A 21,350-nucleotide genomic window follows, 5' to 3' on the forward strand; every position below is an offset into this window, starting at 1 on the left:
TTTTTCTTTACATAGATAAAATTAAAATATCATCTTGTGGAAACAATTCGAACCTTGTCGCAACTAATGAAACGCTCAATCACCATATACGCTTGTTGAACCTCACTCATAACATAACCCCTAACTTAGCCTTTCCCAGTCTCATATCTCCACCCACTTCTCTCTCTCTCATTCTATTTTTTGCTGCAATCTATTGCACAACTACAGTACCATACACTCATAATCCCTGTTAAATCACCTTATTCCTAATCCCGAAATACCACTCCTCCCTAATTTCTACAAATGCAACCATCCATTACATTTTTTAATCATCATGAGCATCAACATGTAACATATTCACATCGTCAGTGCCATCTCTATCACACACACACACGCCATACCATTCCTCTATTGCACAATCTTTCCATCACACAACTTCACTTCACTAACCACTTCATCAACATTTCTACTATAAAATCAAACAAGATCTATCCCTCCCGCTCTTAGCCACAAAATTCAAACATGCACCTTAAGGTCGTGGTTGCGGTAGGTTGAGAGGGCCTCTAATATATGGGAAAGATAACAAAGATTGATGATGTCATTATAACAACTCATCATTTATTGACCTAGAAATATGTTGAAGTCTAACAACATGGTACAAAATGCTTAAGTTCAAGTCATTCAATAACAATGGTAGTATTATGTGGGATTAAGGTGTCAAAATTTATGTTACTCACAGTGTCTTCACTTCCCTACACACAAATTATCAATCTTATTTCGGTGATGTAGTGTGAGTGGCAGTTTGTTGGGTTTTTTTAGGTGGATTTTGAGGGAGGCATGGTGGCTTAAAAGGGTATTCCGGTTTTTCCGAAAAGGAACTTTTTGAAAAAGAAGGCAATTTCAAGCTCAAAAATCATGTGTTTACGCAAATAATTTTCCTACCAATATGGATCTTGTTTGATAGATCTTATTAAGATTTTTTAAACGGTGTAAAAAAAATTGAAAAAATATTTTTATTTTTATTATATTTAAGTTTAAAATTACCTTCGTTTGAAAAAAAGTATTTTTTTTAAAAGTGAAACACCATATAAGGAGAAGAAAAGAAGGATGGGAGAAAAAAGAAATTAATGTGTAAACCAAGGGGTTTTAACTTTTCAGTTAAATTCCATTATGCAGTGTTAACTTGGCTGTCAGTCTTAACTTCAGAAACTAAAGGGGTGCTTTCGTGGTTTCGAAAGTACAACGGGGGCATTAGTACAATTTCCTCGACCACTATTTTCAAGGGTCGGGCACAATAACACTTCTCGCAAAAACGAATAAAAAGCAGACAGAAAGAGGGAGAGAGAGAGAGAGAGAGAGAGCGAGCAGCGAACGCACTACGACGTCAATGGTGGTTTAGGGTTTCAAATTGATTACTCAGACATCCGAAATTAAACCTCTTTTTCTTATCTCTCCTCCATTTTTCTCTCTCCTACTCCTCCCAAATCTTAATCCCACTCACTCCACCCAATTTCAATTCAGTTTCTCTAGTCTCTGTACTCCGAGAATCGATACGGTAAAAAACGGAGGTGCGATGGGTGCGCAAGACAAGTTACCCATGGAAAACACTTCGCTTCAGGTCAGTCGCATAACTTTTTTACTAAGTTTTCGCCCTAGAATTGGATTCAGTGTGGGTTACTTGGGTTGGGCCTTTTTCACTGTTTTTGTGGATTGTAATTCTCAGTTACAGACTTCAATTTATTTGGTTTATTACATGGTTTGTTTATTAACTTGATTTTGATGCTGTGAGAAAGAATTGTAACTTTACGACTAGGGTTTGCCTCTCTTTCTTGGGATTAGGTGCAATTGCAGTTTATTGAACTAGGGTTGCTTAAAACTTTTCCCTGTTTTTCGGGTTTCAGAAGAAAAATCCCTTTCATGTTTGACGTTTCTTTATTGGTCCAATCGTTGGTGGAATATTTCGTTGTATGTTTTTATTTCGAAATGTTTCTGTTTGCTAAATTGTGGAATAAGATGGAATCAGTGCGTTACGACTTGGGTTTGATTCTCCTTTTTTGGGTTTGGTGCAATTACAGTTTATTGAACTAGTAACTTTCCCTGTTTTTCGGGGTTCAGAAGACAAATCCCATTTATGTTGCACGTTTCAGGTTGAATAGTTCATAGTATGTTGTTATTTGAGATGTTTCTGTTTGCTGAACTGTGGAATAAGATGGACTTGTTGCGTTACAATCATCAGTGTGATGGCGAATGGGGGGTTTGTGTCTTATCAGAGTGGCTGTGCTCCGGCTTGGAAGTGTTGCATGGCAATGCTTTATGGTGGCAGTACATGTAAATTGAAGTGATTGGTACTTGTAATTATAGTTCTTTTTAAAAGGAGAATTGTTGGGTGTAACATTTGATGGGATGTGGCCCTAGGAATGAATTGGAAAAGTCCGCCATATATTGGTTATTTTGTAGCTATAGTATTTAAGGGTTTGGACTTTAGACTTTGGAGAGTCTATTTAGTGTCCTAAAAGTGCGGACCAGAATTCTCTCATTTGGGCGATCCTCATGTCGTGTGATGCAAACGAGGGCACTACGATCCCATTTTGGTGATCTGGGCAAGCATTTTTTCAGCCCCAATGTAAAATCATCCATTCAATAAATTAAGTTAATCGAGCATTGGTAAGTACTTCGTAAAAAAATGTTTGTCTTGAGAGAAATAGACGGTTAGAACTCTGACCGTCTATTTTTCCAATATATGTTTTATCTTTCAGTGGTGAGTTTCTGTTATATATGTCGGCTTATTAGTGTGACGCTGTCGTCCTTTTTTCTTTTTTAATCTGAGAATTCTTCCACACACATGAAAATGCTTCGCATATCCAGCTTTATTTTGAATTTTATTTCAGCGTGTTAAAGTCTACCGTCTAAGTGATGATGGGAAGTGGGATGACCAGGGAACTGGGCATGTTACTGTTGATTATTTGGAGGTGTGTAAGTTTTTATGATCTAAATTTGTGGTCAAAGGTGGTGTGTGAAAACAATTGTCAATATACTTACTGGTTTTCTTTACGAACAAATGCCACATCACAGCGATCCGAAGAATTGGGTTTGTTTGTTGTTGATGAAGAAGACAATGAAACATTACTTATGCACCGGATCAGTTCAGACGATATTTATAGAAAGCAAGAAGGTATTTTTTTAGCTTTCGCATTGGGTTTTGTATTTATTCATTTTCTGCAGTTTGTTGCTTAAGGTAACCTTCATTCCAGATACAATAATCTCTTGGAGAGATCCAGAATATTCAACCGAACTGGCTCTGAGCTTTCAGGAGCCTACAGGGTGCTCTTACATATGGTAATTTCTACTTATATCTTTCTTAACATTTAATTCCATTGCTCTATAGTTCTTGCCTTTATTCTTTGTTATTGCCTAATTATTATTATCTCATTGTTGCTGAATGGGATATATTTTTTGATGTAGGGATCAAATTGGTAGTGTCCAAAGAAATCTGAACTTTAATACTCTTAGCAGTAAGTGTTGCTATGTTCCACTCTTAAACTCTTATTCTCATATTCCATTTTACTTGTCCTTTCCTGAGTTTCAGATATTGAACTTGTAGGAAGTTAGGATTTTGTCTCATGCCTGATTAATTTATTTGTTGGTGGTGTTGGATGGGATTTTGAGTTACCCATTTAGCAAGTTGAATTGTTCAGGTGGTCTATTATGTTTGCTATTTTGCCAAAATTGTTGGGACCCTTTATGTTGCTGTTACAGCTTGGGTTTAAATGTAATTCAGCTATTTGGGTAGTCGAAACAATACAATTCTTGGCATGATGAAAAAAGAAGAAATAATTGGGTTGGATTGGAACTTGAATTTGCTTAGCTTGCTAATTGCGACAACTGACCTTGTTGCTTCTATACAGGGAGCTTAAAACTCTCTTGGTGATCCAAGATGCTCAACACTTGTGCCATCTTAATTTTGTTTGTTTGTTTGTGAATTGGGTTATAAATGCACTTCTCATGGGATTCCTCTTCAATTATGTGCATGTGCCAGTGTCTTGGTTGCAGGGCCGGCCCAAGGGCAAGGCCTGGGCCTGGGTCCAAAATTTTGGCCAAACAGAGGGGCCTCCTTTAGGAGTAGTTAAATATATTTCTTGTTCGCAACAAAAACTGTACAAGCTTGTTCGGTTCGCTGGTAAGTTGAGTCACAGTCCACGTGCGGTGGCTGGGTTCGAGTCCCCGCTCTAACACTTCTTTTTTAAGCTTTTATTTGTTAAAAAACAGCCTTTTGGGAGAATTTTTTGCTGCTGGGCTTTGAACTTGTGTCAAAGAGAACCCAAGGAAACATCCAAACCACCGAATCAAAGCATCTTTTGTGTGAAATGTGGTCTAATATTTATATATATAGAAATTATTTCTTATTATATTGTAATTGTGAAAAAATTTGAGGCCCCATTTGATTATTTGGCCTAGGGCCACCATATACCTTGGGCAGGCCCTGCTTGGTTGGTTTCAGTATTATCTAAATAGTTGAAAATTGTTTCAGGATTTGAATGACAAAGCTAAGAGGGCAGGGTTATAGGTAGGTATTCTAGTATCATTTCAATCACGTGCGCGGTATGAATCTCTACTGTGATCATATGGGGGAACTCTGTATGAGTCTTGGTCATGTGGTTGGGGTGCATCGGGATCGGGGTATCTATCTGGAGCTACTGCATATGCCACTGGTCACCCAGGTATAGAAGCTATAAATCTGCTGTGTGGATCTCTGGGTAAGGCGGCTTGGATGGGTTTGACTAGAGGGCTTAGCAGATGGTTTCATCTGCATAATCATCTGAATCCACTTGAGCTTATTTCACTACGTCAACTACCTACCTACCTCCTCTTCTCCTTTCCCCACCTGGGTATGATCTTGAACCTTCTCTAAATGGCCTTCAATCTGCTTCGTACGGTGGGTAACACAGACAATAGAATAACAAGAGATATCTGCAAATGCTCATGCATTCTGCTTGATCTTCTAATCAGTCTGTATCAGTTGGATCTCTGGTTGCACTTATCCGATCTTGTCTCCTCCATTTAGCTCTCTTCATTTCGTTATTACAGCCTGAAGGATACGTTAGCCAGTCTTCCAACATACTTCATGTCATTACCCGTCTCTCCAGTTTCCTCTGCTAATAGACTGGTAAAATTGCAGCTTGATTGTGTACTAGGGTAGGGAATAGTTCATGTACCATCTTGCAAATTGGATACTGTTTGTTGGCCTGTAAAGGAAGTGATATTCAGAGTTGGAAGTCTGACGATCTTCACTGACTTCTTTTTGGGGATTGTTTGTGGAGATATGCACGTAAGTGGAAAACAAATAAGACTATAGGTGAGTGGTGAGGTGCTTTGCTACATCGCTTTGAATGGTGTTTTGTAATGTAGTGTATTAGGTTTGGGGGATTTCTTCCAGTTTGCTTCCTTTCAAGTGGGAGGGGGTGATAGGGTGATTCTTTATGGCTCTTGGTGTTGGGATGATGATTTGCAAATTGCATCTCTTTTGATTCTCTGACCTACAATGAATAAGAGAGCATTAGTGGCAGACTACATCCTTATTGAAGTGTATTCATGTCGACTTTGTACTTGACTATAAGGAGACCGGTAGGCTCTCCTCGATGAAGAGGCCTGGCAAATGATGATGGAGAAGAGATTCAGCATTTTGGGATCTTGAAATGCGTGGTTTCATTTTTGTTGGAGCTGTGACCAATCTGCTATTAAAGATATGGTGGAATGTATGATTTTCTTTAGGATAATGGGTTGAGATACTAATTAAGGCTTGGACACTGGGTGATTGACCATTGTTTATTTTGTGGGCTCTCTTCACACGAGGCTCTCTCTGTTGTGGCTGTCTCTTTAGTGTAGGGATTTACTTGCGTTTGTGTGGCCAAGGGTTATCAAAAGTTTTACATTGTGACGCTCCTATTATGAGATTGTGTTACACGCTTGTAGGAAAGAGTGGTAATTCAGTTGTTTTTCCTATCTCAATACTTCTTAAGCAACCATCGCCAAACATGTTCCTAACTTAGTTTTTTCAGTATCTTTACTAATCACCTTAAAATAAGTTCATCATCACCGAACGGAGCCTTTGCCCTTCAGATCTTTGTTCTCTGGTTTATGAAAATGCTTCTGTCGTTCATAAGTCTGCTAATTGTTGACTTGATCTTGTTTCTTCTGCAGATGATAGTTATCATGGTGGCAACAATGAATTAAGGGAGTTGCCTGCAGTTGAGCTGTCTACCCTTCCTTTAATCCTGAAGGTTTGAATTCTGAACTGATGCCTTTGTTTTGATTTGTTATAACGTATAATATTATTATTGTTTTTGTTGTTGCTTTTTACTCTACTGGATTGAGTTAACATTCTTTTATAGCGAAATGCCTGTTATTATTAATGGAGTTTTTTTTTTCAAGTTAGCTGAATTTTTCCAGGTTACCATTTGGCCCATGTTTCTGGTGAGATTTTTTGTAATGACAATAACTTAACAGAAGTGGCTATTCATGGTGGTCTTGTTCCATTCTTTAGGGGTGTCATTCCCTTTCTTCCCTCCTGTTACATACGTCTCCCAATTGATCTGGCAACCTCCAATTGTTGTCCTTGTTTTGTCCATTAATGATAGCAGCGCAATTGCTTTATATTAATCTTATATAATCTAAGTCTTTGGCTTTTCCTTAATCGTCAGCGGTCTTGACCACTCTGTGATGGTGGTGGTGCAAGATAGCACTATACACTATCATGTTTCTTATTCAATGTTTGATCTTCTGTTTTTGCTCCATGCGGAAATCTTTTTTCTCTGACAGAAAAGTTATTTTTAGCATGCTTCTGCTGTCACTTTGCTTTCTGTAGTGTATTTGCATGTGAAATACTTGCGTTCACATGTGATAATTTACAAGTTTCATCTCTGTTTTGTCTTGCAGACCGTTGTTGAGAGTGGCATTGCTGATCAGATGCGGATAACAGAACTCATATTGCATGATGTAAGTTTTGTATGACTTTTTGCATCGTGTTAGACCTTAAAATATTCTGGAAAATGTGTTTGCTTTAAGTGATCCACGACAAACAGAAAATGATGTGGAATTTTTGTGGGTGGGTAGTGATCAAAAAGAGCCATTTGGTTTTTTCCTGTGGGTCATATTGTGGAGTGAAATGTGATTTTGCCCGGCATGTGGTTATAGAGTTTTGTTATTGAGTGCTAGAGATATGCTCTCAGTAGAAGTTTAGAATTCGGGACAATGGGCAGGGTACTCAGTAGGAGCAAGCATGGAATTCAGGCATACTCATGTTGATTGGGGAAGTTCCCGGTCCCCATGGAAATTGGATCCCATGGATTGCGTCATTATATATCACACGTTGCCTGTCTTGTGGGAAATGGGAGTTATATCTGTTTTCATGAAAATGTGTGGAGGGGGATAACTTTTTCCACTCATTTACTTCCTCGATTGTATCTATTATCTTTCACTGTAATGTTTCCATAGCTTCTAAGGTCTTGTCTTATTCATATCCAATTGCATGGACTATGGAGCCTCTTTTTTTTTTTTTTTTTGTAAATCTCAAAACAGAGACCAATGAACTTGCTTTGTTGTGATGCATTTTTAAGCTATTCGTAATTTGATGGCATTTATGAATATGTTTGGACCATTCATTCTTCTGGGTTTGTCTTCTATATCATTTTTCATAAGCTTTAGGGTCCAAATTTACCATTTTTTTAATCCTTAGTTCCTTACAAATTTGCATGGAATGCACATGTGCCACTTAAAGTCGGGGATTTGACTACGTCCCCTTAAATGATCCATCAATTGGCCTATCGTAGATTAGGAGACTTCATTCCTAGTTACATCCATTGTGGTGCGTCTTGGTGAGGAAAATACTGAATAGTATTTGGTTTTGCATTTGGCCACTGCCTTGGTTATTTTGGGGAGGCTAGTGCATCTTTTGAAGAATGAGTGGGTGATTCCTTTCAGTTGCGTGCAAATGAGGGCGATTGACTTTATATGATTCAGCATTACTAGGACAGCAAACCTTTGTTGAAGAGTACAGCTTGTGCAATTTTTTAGGTGATTTGATTTTAAGAACACGAGAATCTTTGAGGAGGATGTTGAAGTCATCAAGGGTTTATGGGTCAAATTATGCTATTTGGCCTCTTTGTAGGCTTCTGTTTCTCGCGCTTTCAAAGGGACCACCCTATTTGTGGTATCTGGTGACTGGAGAGTTGTGTGATATGTAGTTGTGTTACTTTATTATCATTTGGTTTCCTTTTTGGTGGACTACTTGTTTTCCTTTATTCTTTGTTGTTCTTCACTTCTTCTGTCATCTATCTATCTATATATATATATATTAAAAAGGAAGAAGCAAATGTTAGTTTATTCCTATGCTTGGTGGCAGTCAAAAGTGGGAAGGATCATTAGGACTCCTCCCAATTTTATTGATTGGGAGTTGACTTTATGGTCCTGAAAAAGGTCTTGAACCTCTAAAGATGTTAAAATATTCAATAATCTGGGGCTGACAACAAAAAAAGTTAGCTTGCTATAAGAGTTTTTCTGAATTCTGAGCATGTTCAAATTTCACCACACTTTTTTGTCAACAATTGTGAACATCTTTGTTTAGTTAAGTGGGCAGGAATCTGGCAAAAGTTTTGAATTTCATGTAATGATTTTGTGCACATCTCCCCTAGGAAAATCAGAGATAAGTGTGCTAATCTCAATATAGACACCTTTATTGTGTAAAGTTCAATCGCTGAAGGCAAACAGATACTAGTGTTCTTTACTATTTCTGTACACAAATTTTAAGCCTTTACCTTTATTTGTTTGTGTTTTGGAGTTTCTTTTGTTTCTTCTGTCATATTTTTTTTTCTACTCGAAGGTCCGCTCTTATAATTTTTTACCAAGCTTGTTGGATTTATTTTCTGTGCAGCAAGATTTTTTCAGGAAGCTGATGGATGTGTTTAGAGTCTGCGAAGACTTGGAAAATGTTGATGGTCTTCACGTGATATTCAAAATTGTCAGAGGGATCAGTTAGTACTCCATTTTACGTCAATTCAATTTTTTTCTGATTTGTGTCCTAATGATTACTTTTTTCTCCCACGTATTTCTTTCAAATTGATGTATCTTTATGTTAACATGCAGTTTTACTCAATAGCCTGCCGATATTTGAGAAAATATTTGGGGATGAACTGATCATGGATATAATTGGGTCTCTGGAATGTAAGTTGCATAGCTGTTTGTCTGAACGATAGTTTGGTTATGTTCTGTATTACCCTCAATGATTAACAAAGTTTAAATTCCAACTGCTCTCACCGAAAAATATCCTAGTTATGTTGCTTTGGATGATTTTGCATTTTGGCTGACGTAGTTCTTCCATTTGAGGTTCATTACTTAAGAGAAATTATTATCTAGAAGACTCCTGTTTGCAGTTTTGGCTATTGTTGTCTTACCTTGATTTCTATTGTTGGCAATTTGATTAATGTTGTCTTACCTTGATACTGACTGCCCAAGTTCTCTTTCAACTTGGGCAAAGTTGCCTGGCACGAAGTTGTTACGATGTGCATAACTTAGATTTAACTTTTGATATATTGTCTCTAGTGTGTTATATAGTCTCTTGTTGTAGTTTGCGGTAGATCATGAATCTCTTTTGTTGTTTACTATACTCTTGCGCCTGACCCTAATGTCTTACTAGTGACTAGATATATGTTGATGAAATTGTGAGTCGTGGTGTGTTTGGTTGAATGCAAGGGAACTTCCTTTTTCTGATTCCTCTTCAGAGAAAGGGATGAACTCGGAGACCTCCCTCAAGGTTTTTCATATTCAAGGATCTCTCCTTGAGTTGCCCTTAACGCTGTATGCATATCATTTTTAGTGTTTAAAAAGTAGAATTACCTTTTTTTATTGCAGTTGTTTATTTCTGTAATTGTGAACAGAACCAAACCCTTGCCTACTTCTCTTGCAAAGTCCACAATTATGGCCATTTCTACCTCTTTGCAGCTCTCCCCCCCCGGCCTTTTTTTTTCTCCCTCTCTTCCCTAACACAATTTACTTTCTTTCACTGGGGAGGGAGGGAGGGAGAGGGATCTTCTGTAACGTTTATAATTCGCTCTCCTGTATTCCTACTCCTTTGGTTGACGAATTACTTCTGGCCTGCAGATGATCCGAATATACCTCATGTCCAACATCATCGCAGTTTTCTGAACGAGCATGTGGTCTTTAAGGAGGTAGCGATAATTCCATACTTATTTTCTTTTTTAGTATTTGTGCTTGCATACCTCATGTTTTTCGGATTTGGGTTGGTGGTTGTAAGAAGGATGTTCTGAATGACACTGACAAGCCCACTCTTTGGGTTTTGGAATTTTGCTTCTTGCTTCTTTATTTGATTTCTGTCTTTGGTTTTGTAGGCTATACCAATTAAAGATCCGGTGGTTCTGTCAAAGATACACCAGACATATAGAGTTGGCTATTTGAAGGTAAAGCTCTTCAATGCTCACGTTATTTATTTCTTGCTTCTAGTTGCTTATAGAGTTGACTTATCTGGTTTCTTGCTTTCTACTAGGACGTCATTTTGCCTAGAGCCCTGGATGATGCAACTATTGCTAATCTCAATTCCATAATCCATTCAAATAATGCCCTTGTGAGTTGTTTGAATTTGAATTCTACTACAATTAAGCCTTTGTTGGTTGCACTGTGTGTGTGTGTGTGGCGTAAAGTTAGCTTATGTTACCAAAAGGTGGTTGTCCCAACCTTGATTGTGTTATTTCCGTGTAGGTTGTATCTTTGTTGAAAGACGACAGCACATTTATTCAGGAATTGTTTGCAAGGTTAAGGTCGTCTACCACTTCCATGGAGTCGAAGAAAAATTTGGTAATTCTCATCTTTACTTGGCTTTTAGCAGCTGTATTTGCCATGTAAATTGGTTAGACGTTTTCTTAGTTCTGTGTATTTATTTTTCTGGAGTTTCTGTATTATTAGCGCTTTCATTTCTCAACCATTTCTATTTCCTTGATTTGAAAGTCTTCTATGCTATCGTCAGTTGAGTCCTTTACGGTGTTTTTTCCCGCACTCAATTGCTGGTTATTTTTTTGGGCCAAAATTCAGATATTTACTGTGTTCCCCTTCATAGGCTCTAATAGTAGAGGATCAGAGAGAAGATTGTAGGGGATACCCAAACTTATTCGGGAATAAGAGAACAAACTTGTGCAGTAAGATAGTGAACTGAGCTTTTAAGTGTCCTTGGTTTGTTTATTTGCTGTATTTATTTTCTCTGTGTAGATGATTCTATTTTTGTCTTGTTTCCTAATTGTAGATGTTTGATTCCCCAGTGATTCTCTCATTTGGTTTTTAGTACTTGTTTCTCATAGCGTACTGATTGTTTATTAAGCTGGGTCGAAAAGATGGGAGTAACTCGTGTGCAGACCCATTATACAAGAATGCCCATAATGTAAATGAAACATCCTGCCTACATCTCTAGAAAATAATCAATAAGCGTAGCGTGTTGATTTCATTTAACAAATGGAACAAAGAGCCCTGCACTAATTTCCTTTTTGTTCCATGGGGAGGCCCTAGCCTTGGGGACTGGGTTTGCTTCATCTCTGGCGTGACTCAAACTCGACACCTTCTGGAGGTGGAATCTTTGATGGGGCTAGTGATACCACCACAGTTAACGTAGTTGGTACTTAGTTTAACATGTGGTAGTATTTCCAGCCCCTTGAAAAATAAACGGTCCAGTTAAACATGAAAGAGGTTTTTCCTTCACTTTTTGTAGATCTATGATTGTGCTAGTTTGCATTGACAGTTGTTGTCTTGCTCTTTTTTTGGACATTTTTTCTTCAGAATATTTGGTGTCAAATAGTTGGAGTGTAGATGTCTCAGGAACCCTTAAATCTCCATTAGAATATCTGGGTTGACGTATTCACCTGAAAGAGTTGTTATGTAATAATGATTTTTTGTTTGGTTTATTGAGAATGTGGTATTTACTCAAGAAGAATGACAAAGTTGGTGTTAGTTGAAGAATGACTCTCTTGTGTGGATCTGAATTATATGAGTAACTTGTGTTGGTCTAGCAACCTTAGGTTTCATAGAATTTTCAACCTTGGATGGAGAGTAATTTTTAATTTCCTGATTATATAGCTCCATATCAATTGATATTGTTGCCTTCTTCTTGAGTATAGGTACTCTTCTTGCATGAGTTTTGTAGTCTAAGCAAGAGTTTGCAGATGGTCCAGCAACACCGGTTATTTAGGTACGAGTTACATATATCAAATATTGTGGCATGGATGTGCTTTAGTTTGTTTATTTAACTTTCAAAAGTGGAGGTCCAATATAGTTGTAGAATTGTAGTATTGTGGCCACCGTTATCTTTCATTGAGTGTGGATCTTTGATTGTGCATTATCTGCAATCTTATTTTGTCGACGTGTGAAAATGCCTGTAGGGATCTAGTTACTGAAGGGATATTCAGCATCATTGGTGATGTTTTACAGAATCAGGATAAAAAGCTTGTATTGATTGGGTAATGACTTGGATGATTTCATGCTTTAGTATTCTGTGTATCGGTGCGTTACTCTTTTTTCTTGCCCAATGATATTTGTCCGAATGATAAGTCATTCTGATGGGTGCAGGACAGACATCCTTATTCTCTTCCTTAATCAGGATCCAAGTCTTTTGCGCTCTTATGTCACTCGGCAGGAAGGGATCCCCCTGCTCGGACTTCTGGTAAGTACGTCTTTTACCCTTAGTCATTTGCTTTCTTTTGGCTTTTTGCAGGTTTGAGTGTGCTTGGGTCTTTTAAGGAATTGGTTCTTCATCCCCATAGATTTAGACGTACCTCCTTGATGTAGCTGTAAAGTAATCAAGACATGATATGCTATTTTCGCGTTTCAATAATTAAAGCATGTGATTTGATATATCTACTAGTTTACTCGTTTAACTTCTAATACCCCATATGATTTTCTGCAGTTTGGTTACAAGTATGATGTTCTTATGAAATGCTCATTAAAAAAATTTCTAATCTTGTGAGGTTTAACAAGTGTTTTGAAGCAATTGGATGTCAAGTGTCAAAGAGGTGTTCAATTCATTGACCAGGGGTCGAAATGCAATTTCTTGACACATTGCAATTCCTTTCTGGTATTCAGTTTTCGGCTTTTCTCAATAAAAAGCATGAACCAGCTTTACATGTGTGTGGTTGAAGCTTGTGGACTTGGTGAAGGCATGTTTTCCAGTTTTACAGGGACACATATGGAATTGTTGATAGCCACTTAGATTTTTAATCTAGATCATTAACCACTTGATTCAAATATTATGTCTTGAGAACTGGCTCTGCATATTGTATTTTCTGTTGCATAGATGCGTTTGTGTGGAAGAACTCTGGTTCAAACTAGGTCCATGTAATTTAGTTTCTGTAAGTCAACTCTCGTGGATGTTTTGGTGAGTGATTTGAGAATTCAAGAGTTCAGACACTTGGTTTGAGTTACAATGGCCGTGGTACTAGTGTCTATGTGGAAGATTGCGAAAGAAGCATTCTCTTTTGGTAGTTCCCAGTTAGGATTGGTTTCAAGCATGTGGTCTGCCAAGAAGTCTTCAAGCTAGTGCTGCATCATATACGCTGAGACATCAGACCCAGGTGCATCATCTATCAGAGTCTGCATAAGAGATGATTAGGGCTTTTATTCAGACATGGGTGATCCTTTTGTTACCACTGTGTATTGTTCCGTTTCTTATTACTAGGATTTGTTTCTTGTACCTGTTCTAGTTTAGTTATTTTATTACTCTATCCTAGGAATTTCACTTTTGGTATCCTGTTCTCTTGCAAAATTATTAGCCTCTTTGTTTATCTAAATGTTTTGTGCTTATTCCTTTGCCGCCCCCCCGCGCCGCCCCCCCCACCCACCCACCCCCCCCCCCCCCCCCCCCCCCCCCCCCCCCCCCCCCCCCCATCTCTCCTCCTATGCTATTCACTGAAAGATCTCAATGTCATGTATTTGTAGGTCAAAGGTATGATAACAGATTTTGGGGATGACATGCATTGCCAATTTCTTGAAATTCTCAGAAGCCTTCTGGATTCTTATGCATCAGGATCACAGGTGCCTTGGTTATCCAAGATTTTGAGTTCTTATACTGCCATTATTTTGGGACTTCGTGCATAAATGTTGAAATATCTTCTATTGTCATGCAGAATAAATGATGGGTAATGGATATATTATGTGCCCATGTTAGATATCTTTTGCTTTTGAACTGGGTGCCATGTGCATAGCCTTCCACCCGTTAGTGTTGATCATGACATTGTGGAACCTTTACAAACTTGGTATTCATAGCTTCTTCTTCTTCTTCTTCTTTTTTGTTCTTTAAATAGAGTGCGAAAGTTGTTAAAGCCCTAACCAGAATACACAAATCTGAGGGGCATACCCCAGACAACCATCCAAACACCTCAGGAAACCAAACCCTGCAAAAAACTTATAAAGTCAAACAACCAGCTCCTAAGAGCAATGTCTGTGGCTACTCATCATAGAAAAACACCTGGAGCTATACACCAGATCAGTCAGGATTAACCTTCATGATGATCTTCATCCGTCAATACTATTCTTGGGAGCTTCTATTGAGCACATAGCTCCTTATTCCTTTGAGAAGCTTTAATATTCTTTCTTGTACATAAGACATCCCTCACAGCTGATACAACTTTGTGAGTAACTTGCTCAGCACACAGAGCTTTGTTCTTCAAAATCCTCAAGTTCCTCTCCCTCCAGAAGCAATGGACGGCAGCAGCCAAAGAGCTCTTCATGATAAGATTTTTGAAGCGGTTCCCTTTGACATTTGGAATGAACCATCCCACTTGCAATCTCAAGGGCCATCCCTGTACCTTATTGGCCACAACAGTTTTCAAACAGCTAACATCAGCATGCCTGTCCCAGGGTTCAGCCTCCCTTGCACTGCTCACCAGAGAATGAAACACCACCTTGGCACATTCTTCCCTAACCATATGACAACATGCCAAATCCGACTATTACCTTGCTTCTTTAGTTCTAAGCTGCCTTCACATAGGAAACCCTAGAGTTTGCCAACTCTTTGGAAGGTCATGTTGTGGGAAACTATCTCGTGTTGATTGATGAGGACATAAAGAAATGTTTTTGGCGCATTGCAGGACCCTCAAAAATCTTACAAATAGAGTATGGATAGAAGTTGATCCCAGACAAAGCCCGAAGTGCTATCTCGTGGAGTCATCAGCAGGAATGTCGTTGAAAACCCGCGTAGTTTTGCAGAATTATAAGCAGAACCCACAGAAAGGTTATTGCGTACTCTTATGTTTTCTTCCCTTTACACCCCTCTAGCATGACTTAACCACCAAACAGAATCATTTCTTGAAGTATCAGGGCTAAACCCCAAGAGGTTTTGGGCTACTATTTCTTGACTTACAATCTGTTTTTGGGCCATCTCCGTCCGCTCCCTAATGGATAATGGAAGAGACCTTGCTTGATGCGATCTCCCCAAATTATGCACCACTCTTTCCCCAAACTTTTTATTAGAGGGCCAAGAGGATACCAGTTTTCAGTCTGTAGCAGTGTAGATTCACCATTATCTACCCTCTATTGAATCAGAGGCTGTCCAGACTTTGTTGGCTGAATAACTTCCTTAAGAGTCCATGAGGCATCATTAGGTAGGATCATGTTCCACAAGCATTGTCCCTTAATTGCGTAGGTATGGATTTATTTAAGCGCCAGTGTTTGCTTTAAGCTAATGGCCCGTAGACATCTCATAATAGTTGCTTTGTTCTGTTCCTTCATTTTTCTAAAACCCAACCTTCCTTCTTTGGACACAACATGCTGCCAGCCGACTTTAGCTTTGTGATGCTTCAGCTTACTTCCTGGCCATAGTAAGGCGATGAGAGAAGTGAGAACTCTATACTTCCTTGATGACTCTGGTGGGTAGAATAAAAGCGGGGCTCCAGTAGATTTGGAAACTTGATAGAACAGAAAGAATCAGCTGAACTCTTCCTCCACAAGAGAGAATCTTGCCTGTCCACCTTTGAATCCTGTTTGAGAATTCTTTCAGGACTTCACAATCAATGGCTTCACGTCTAGTGGACACCAAGGTACCTCACTGGTATTACGGTTTGGTTACAAATGCTGAGAGATGGGGATTTCATAATTACCAGTATGTAGGACATACTTAATTAAATACTAGTTTTTACGGTCTAGGAAATTTTAATCTATATCTTGAAATTTGATATATTTGATTATATAGTGTGGTGCTTCACATATGTTCCAGTACAGTTTTTTCATTTTCGCTACAATACACGAAGGGCTTAATGTATTGGCATTCACATGAGAAACTGGAAGATACCTTTTCATTCAACAAAGGTTTTTTTTTTGCTTCGCCAACCATATGGGGAGTTGCAACACGAGAAGGATTCTTGATAAAAAGTAGTGGGTGTGTGAAGTTCATCTTACCGGCTACAAGAAACTAGTTCTCGAAATTTTCTCTGTTTCCTAAATTTATTTGCCGCACACTTAGAAGTGTTGGGCAATGTTAGGATATTCCTTCACCTGTGGTACATGTTGGTATGCATCAAATACATCTAACACTTATTTGAGATGTACCGCCTGGTGGAATAGGTTCGGAGATGGAATGTACATTGTTTCCTGAAATTAAGGTTTATGTGGACACAGCAATCTTTGTTTTGAGCTTCCAGATATGTGAATCTTTTGGAGCTATAGTGTATGTTTTTGCATTTTTTAAGCAAGGCGGTTTTGAGTTTATATGTCCAGGCATCTTGACATAGGATTCTTTGGTAAATGAATGTATACTGCGAAAAGTATAAAAAATCCTTACGATGACAAACTTTTTATGAATTGTTTACCCTTTCGTTCTTTGAAGGCCTATTCAATCTCATCAGTGGAACATTGAGGGTTTGATCATGTCTTCAGTTATGTTTTCTAATTTATTTAATTTCTATTGCAGAGAGAGACTATAATTGAGATTTTCTACGAGAAGCACTTGGATCAACTAATTGAGGTTATAACATCATCATGCTCTCCTACCTGCATTGGCCAATCAGTCAGCAAATCTGCAGACTCCAATGGAAGCGCTGGAATGATCCCTACGAAGCCTGAAATACTACTGAACATATGTGAACTGCTGTGCTTTTGTGTTTTGCACCATCCATATAGAATAAAGTAATCTTTTGGTTCTGTTTCTATGGTCATTTAATTTGATCTTCCATCGATGACAGTTATATTCTAATTCATTGTTTCCTCCTGTAGGTGTAACTTTCTTCTTAATGATGTGATATATAAAGTGTTGACCTTGACTCGTAGAAAGGAAAAGTATCTTGTAGTTGCTGCTGTTCGATTTTTGCGGACTCTTATTTCGCGCAGTGTAAGTGGTTTTCTTCTGACACTTGAAGGAAATGGACAGCTGATGTTTATCTTTTCATGGTGCATTCCTATTTTATACATGGATCTATCATGAGTTGTAGCGCCTTACTTGGCATTGTTTTGCTGGGTGATGTCCGTGAATGTTTCTTAGAATTTTAGCAAGTTTGGGGTGACTTGCTGAGTTTTCATCTTTGAAAACTTTGGTTCATGTAGGGATTGTGCTGTTTAACTTCGATCATCTATAGATTAGGCTTCATGAAGAGAGAGTTTAAGAAGGCTGGAATGCTCTATTAAGTATGAAAAGGATAGTGTCTAAGCTTTAGATAGGTTGTTGATTCAGTTTCATTTTCTTTTCGAGGGGAGGGTACAGTGTTGAGGTAGGTACCATATCTTGGTTGGAGAGAAGTTGAAGATATTGATACTCAACCAACTTTTCTGGAACATGAACTATATCCAGAAAATTCTCTTCATCTTGCCGAGGTTTTTTTGGAAACGAACGGAGCTATTAAGATTATCCAGGGGTAAAGGTACGAAATAGCTGCTGATATTTTGTTGCATTACCCGAGGACTGGCTGGCTGAAATATTTTGTTGCATCTCAATGATCTCATTGAATATTTTTGGAAGAAAATATACTTGTTATGTCTCCCTAAGTTGGCTCTCTAGTTTTGCTTTGGAATCTAGTGTTGTTTTGTCATGTTCCCTGTATTTAAAATTGATAGAAGTTGTTCTTCCCTTGGATATCCTTTTCACAAGTTGCCAAATTGTAATTGTCTTACCCAGACTGGAACTTAAACCCCAACCAAAAATCTACCACCACTAGCACAAAAAACATGAGCTCGTGGCTGGTGCTTGTACATGTATTTACGGCGAAGTGTTCAGTTTCAAGATAATTGTATATGTCATTGTGCAGGATGAACACCTGATGAACCACATTGTGAGGAACAACCTTTTGAAACCAATTATAGAGGCTTTTGTTTCCAATGGGGACCGTTATAACCTGTTGAACTCTGTTGTTCTAGAGCTTTTCGAGTACATCCGGACGGTGATCCTCTCTCTTAAAACCTCTGATGTATTTACTACTAAATTGCTACATCAGAGAAGGATAATCTGCTGATGATTTTGTTTCATGCAGGAGAACTTGAAGATGCTACTAAAGTATTTAGTTGATACATTCTGGAATCAGTTGGTTAAATTTGAGAGCCTACCCGCTATTGACTTTCTGAAAGTTAAATATGATCAGGTATTGATCTTATGCGATTCTCGTTTTTTTTGTTTTCCCTCTATCGTTTAGCTCTTTGCTTAATTAGTTCGTTTGCAGTCACTGGAGAACTCTGAAACAAAAAGTCCCATTAATGTGTTGGAGTCTAGAAAACGGATAGATGAGCGTGCCTTGGAGAAAGAAGAGGAAGACTACTTCAATGAAGACAGGCGAGTTTTTACTATTTTGTCAATTATCTTAGAGTTGTCTTTGCCTTCAAACATTTTAGTCAGAAGCCACTGAATGGGGATGTGTTTGATCAGTGATGAAGAAGATTCTGCTTCTGTATCCATGTCCCGTCCCGTAAGCGTACAATCTCAGCCTGTTTTATCCAATGGGTCCACTCCAAGCCGCCCATCATTAAGGTACTCAAATAGTCTCTCCTTGAGATAGTGTGAGGCAGGACAGGATTTTAGGAGTTTCTGTTTTTGGAAAATGTTATTGTTTATAATTTATACTCCTTGTTATGATTTCACCCCACTTAATACAGCGGAATATACATGAAAGCTAGCATTTCTAGCAAACGAGATTTATACTGGAATCCACGTGCAACCATTAAGACAATACTTGGCAATGAGAGAAACTCTATTGTAGAATAAAACATCAAAATTTGTAATAGAAGTTGTTTTAATTCCAATAGGTATCAAATGAGGCAATACTTGGTAATCAAGTAAACAAAATGCGAACCAGTTTTTTAGATTTGAGTCAACTCCTGGAATCTGGCGACTAGGAAATAATATACGGGCTCAACAAGGTGCACAAATTATTGCTAAAAGGAAGAGTTTTGAAAAACTTCTAAAATCTTGTCCTGATCATTGGGATTCACATTCCTTGTGTTTGTCTACTTGTGTAATGTATGCTCTAATTTGTTCATTGGCAATTTTGTAGTCCAAGGTCTGGTGGGCTTGTTGATTATGATTTTGACGAGGATGATGAAGACTACAAGCCACCGCCCAGGAAACAATCAGAAATTTCTGAAGGAGATGAGGCAACGGTTGAGTCGTTCAGGCTGAAACGGAAGTTGGGTCCTAAGGAGGAGCCTGAGCTGATGATAAAGAAGCAACGGATCGGTAAACACTCCAAGTCAAAAGACGGTGTATTTGCTGCTTTGTGCTCAACTCTAAGTCAGGCAGTATTGCCCAGTAAAAAAACAGCAGACTTGAAGAATAGCTCAGTGGAGGAGAAACCCTCAGAGAATGGTTCTGTGAACTGTTCTGATATAAGGGTTACAAGTTCCCATGAACCGAATCATAAAGATAAAGAATCCACTGGTTCCAGAAGCTGCTCTGATAGCTTCCATAATAATCCGGACAATAGACCGCTGAATGGAGAGGACTGCTCATTAATACCACCAAGCTCCACACCAGAAATGACGGTTAATGGTTCATAAGTTTGTTTAGACTTATTTCTGGCAAAGCAATTGATCATTGGTTACAATTGGCAAATGCATGTTCTAGTCCGCAGTCAGCGTTTCTTCCTTGAAGAAAAAAGAGCAAAGAGTGTAACCGAGAAGATGAAGATGGCTGGTTTACAGCACCAGCCTAAAAAATGGTGGGAGAGGAAATTGTACAGTACCATTAAAGCTGCAGGGAGATATTCACTCTCGGACTATGGGCGCAGACTTCACCTTGTTTCAGTCTTTCCGATGCTTTGAGCTACAAGTATTTGTTGCTGCTGTAAAACGTTCATTAGCATTATTTTTCCTTTTCCCAATTTTCCTTTTGTTATCTGTCTAATTTGTGCTTCCACTCTCTTACATAGTTATATGTGAACTGTATTTTATAGAGTATTTCATAGATAGAGCGCCAGCGGTGACCTGTACAGCTTCCCTTCATTTTCCCTTCTTACTTTTCGCTGCGGTGGGTGTTGTTTGTAACTGTGAGGTAGGTTCGGGGAATCGGTTTGAGGCCAGTTTTTCTCTTAATGTATTATTAGTTCCATACAGCTTGGACTTGTTAGGAAAAAGAGAAATTTATAAACAGCTGTGTATTATCTCCCCGAAGGTTACGATATAAGTGTATATTGTAATGCATTAGAGCAAAACTCAAAGAAAGCTTGCTGTGATTCTAGTTTGTCATGGCACCAAAGGCTGTAATGCATTGTACATTGAGAGATTGACAGCATCAGAATGTGGTGGTTTACTTGTTTCTTTTGAATCGATCCCTCTTTGTATGTTGGTCTCTATGTTCTGGGCCATGTTCTATCAGGAAGGATGGTTTTCTACACATCTATACCTTTCTTTTTCTGGGTCATCCAACTTTGAATTTGATGATCTGATCAGAACTGATCATCTTTGGAACTCAAGAGAGTTTGAACGTTCATCAGACAAATATATCGATCGACGATCTATATGGCTAAAAAATTGAGTTATAATAAGTTAATTAAACTGCAGGGAAAAAATGTTTTGGAAAATAATGTGCTCTATTTGAGTATAAATGGCTCGCAGTAGGTATGTTTCTTTCCACATATATTTTCACTTGATTTGTACCTCCCAGGCTCTCATCCATATTGCGGCAGTGAAATTATGTTCACTCATTTAAAATTTGGGGTCAACATTATACTCATTAATTTCTATGCAAGGTATATAGATGCATATATATTATATACTTGTGAAAGTAGATTGATATTTATAGAATTAAAACATCTTAATTTGAAGTACAAACAAATTGCACTCTAGCATCGGGAGATTATTGAATGCTTTTGGAGCAATGCTCCACACCTATCATACACACACAAACTACATCA

The 21,350-nt window shown here is 38.3% G+C and overlaps 1 protein-coding gene across 7 annotated transcripts; it reads left to right on the forward strand.

The window, feature by feature from the left end:
- Window positions 1-1,283: 1,283 nt before the first annotated feature.
- Window positions 1,284-20,428, forward strand: LOC131324609 (uncharacterized). Of its 7 annotated transcripts, XM_058356634.1 has the most exons (24): window positions 1,286-1,597; window positions 2,868-2,948; window positions 3,052-3,151; window positions 3,231-3,315; window positions 3,442-3,491; window positions 6,178-6,257; window positions 6,913-6,972; window positions 8,906-9,005; window positions 9,118-9,195; window positions 10,132-10,199; window positions 10,380-10,448; window positions 10,535-10,612; window positions 10,747-10,842; window positions 12,150-12,220; window positions 12,411-12,488; window positions 12,598-12,691; window positions 13,963-14,058; window positions 16,931-17,145; window positions 17,233-17,347; window positions 18,258-18,389; window positions 18,480-18,587; window positions 18,666-18,775; window positions 18,869-18,970; window positions 19,494-20,428. In XM_058356634.1, exons 1-24 carry the CDS (start codon window positions 1,553-1,555, stop codon window positions 19,993-19,995), a joined length of 2,613 nt encoding a protein of 870 aa, XP_058212617.1. In that variant the 5' UTR covers window positions 1,286-1,552; the 3' UTR covers window positions 19,996-20,428. The 7 variants fall into 7 exon arrangements, 5 of the variants coding, with proteins under 5 accessions (XP_058212621.1, XP_058212620.1, XP_058212619.1 ...); XM_058356635.1 differs by lacking the exon at window positions 2,868-2,948; XM_058356638.1 differs by lacking the exons at window positions 16,931-17,145; window positions 17,233-17,347; window positions 18,258-18,389; ... (2 more) ...; window positions 18,869-18,970; window positions 19,494-20,428 and adding an exon at window positions 13,006-13,102 and having other exon boundaries at window positions 1,284-1,597; window positions 13,963-14,040.
- The last annotated feature ends 922 nt before the right edge of the window (window positions 20,429-21,350 follow it).

This window comes from Rhododendron vialii, chromosome 4a (assembly GCF_030253575.1).
Source record: "Rhododendron vialii isolate Sample 1 chromosome 4a, ASM3025357v1".
NCBI classification, from domain to species: Eukaryota; Viridiplantae; Streptophyta; class Magnoliopsida; order Ericales; family Ericaceae; genus Rhododendron; species Rhododendron vialii.

Bases quoted from the DNA above. Each gene is read 5' to 3' on its own strand.
- LOC131324609 (XM_058356634.1), top strand. From the start codon at position 1,553: ATGGGTGCGCAAGACAAGTTACCCATGGAAAACACTTCGCTTCAG. The intron at 10,449-10,534 runs GTAAAGCTCTTC...GCTTTCTACTAG, and splicing joins ATAGAGTTGGCTATTTGAAG to GACGTCATTTTGCCTAGAGC. The intron at 18,390-18,479 runs GTGATCCTCTCT...TGTTTCATGCAG, and splicing joins TTTTCGAGTACATCCGGACG to GAGAACTTGAAGATGCTACT.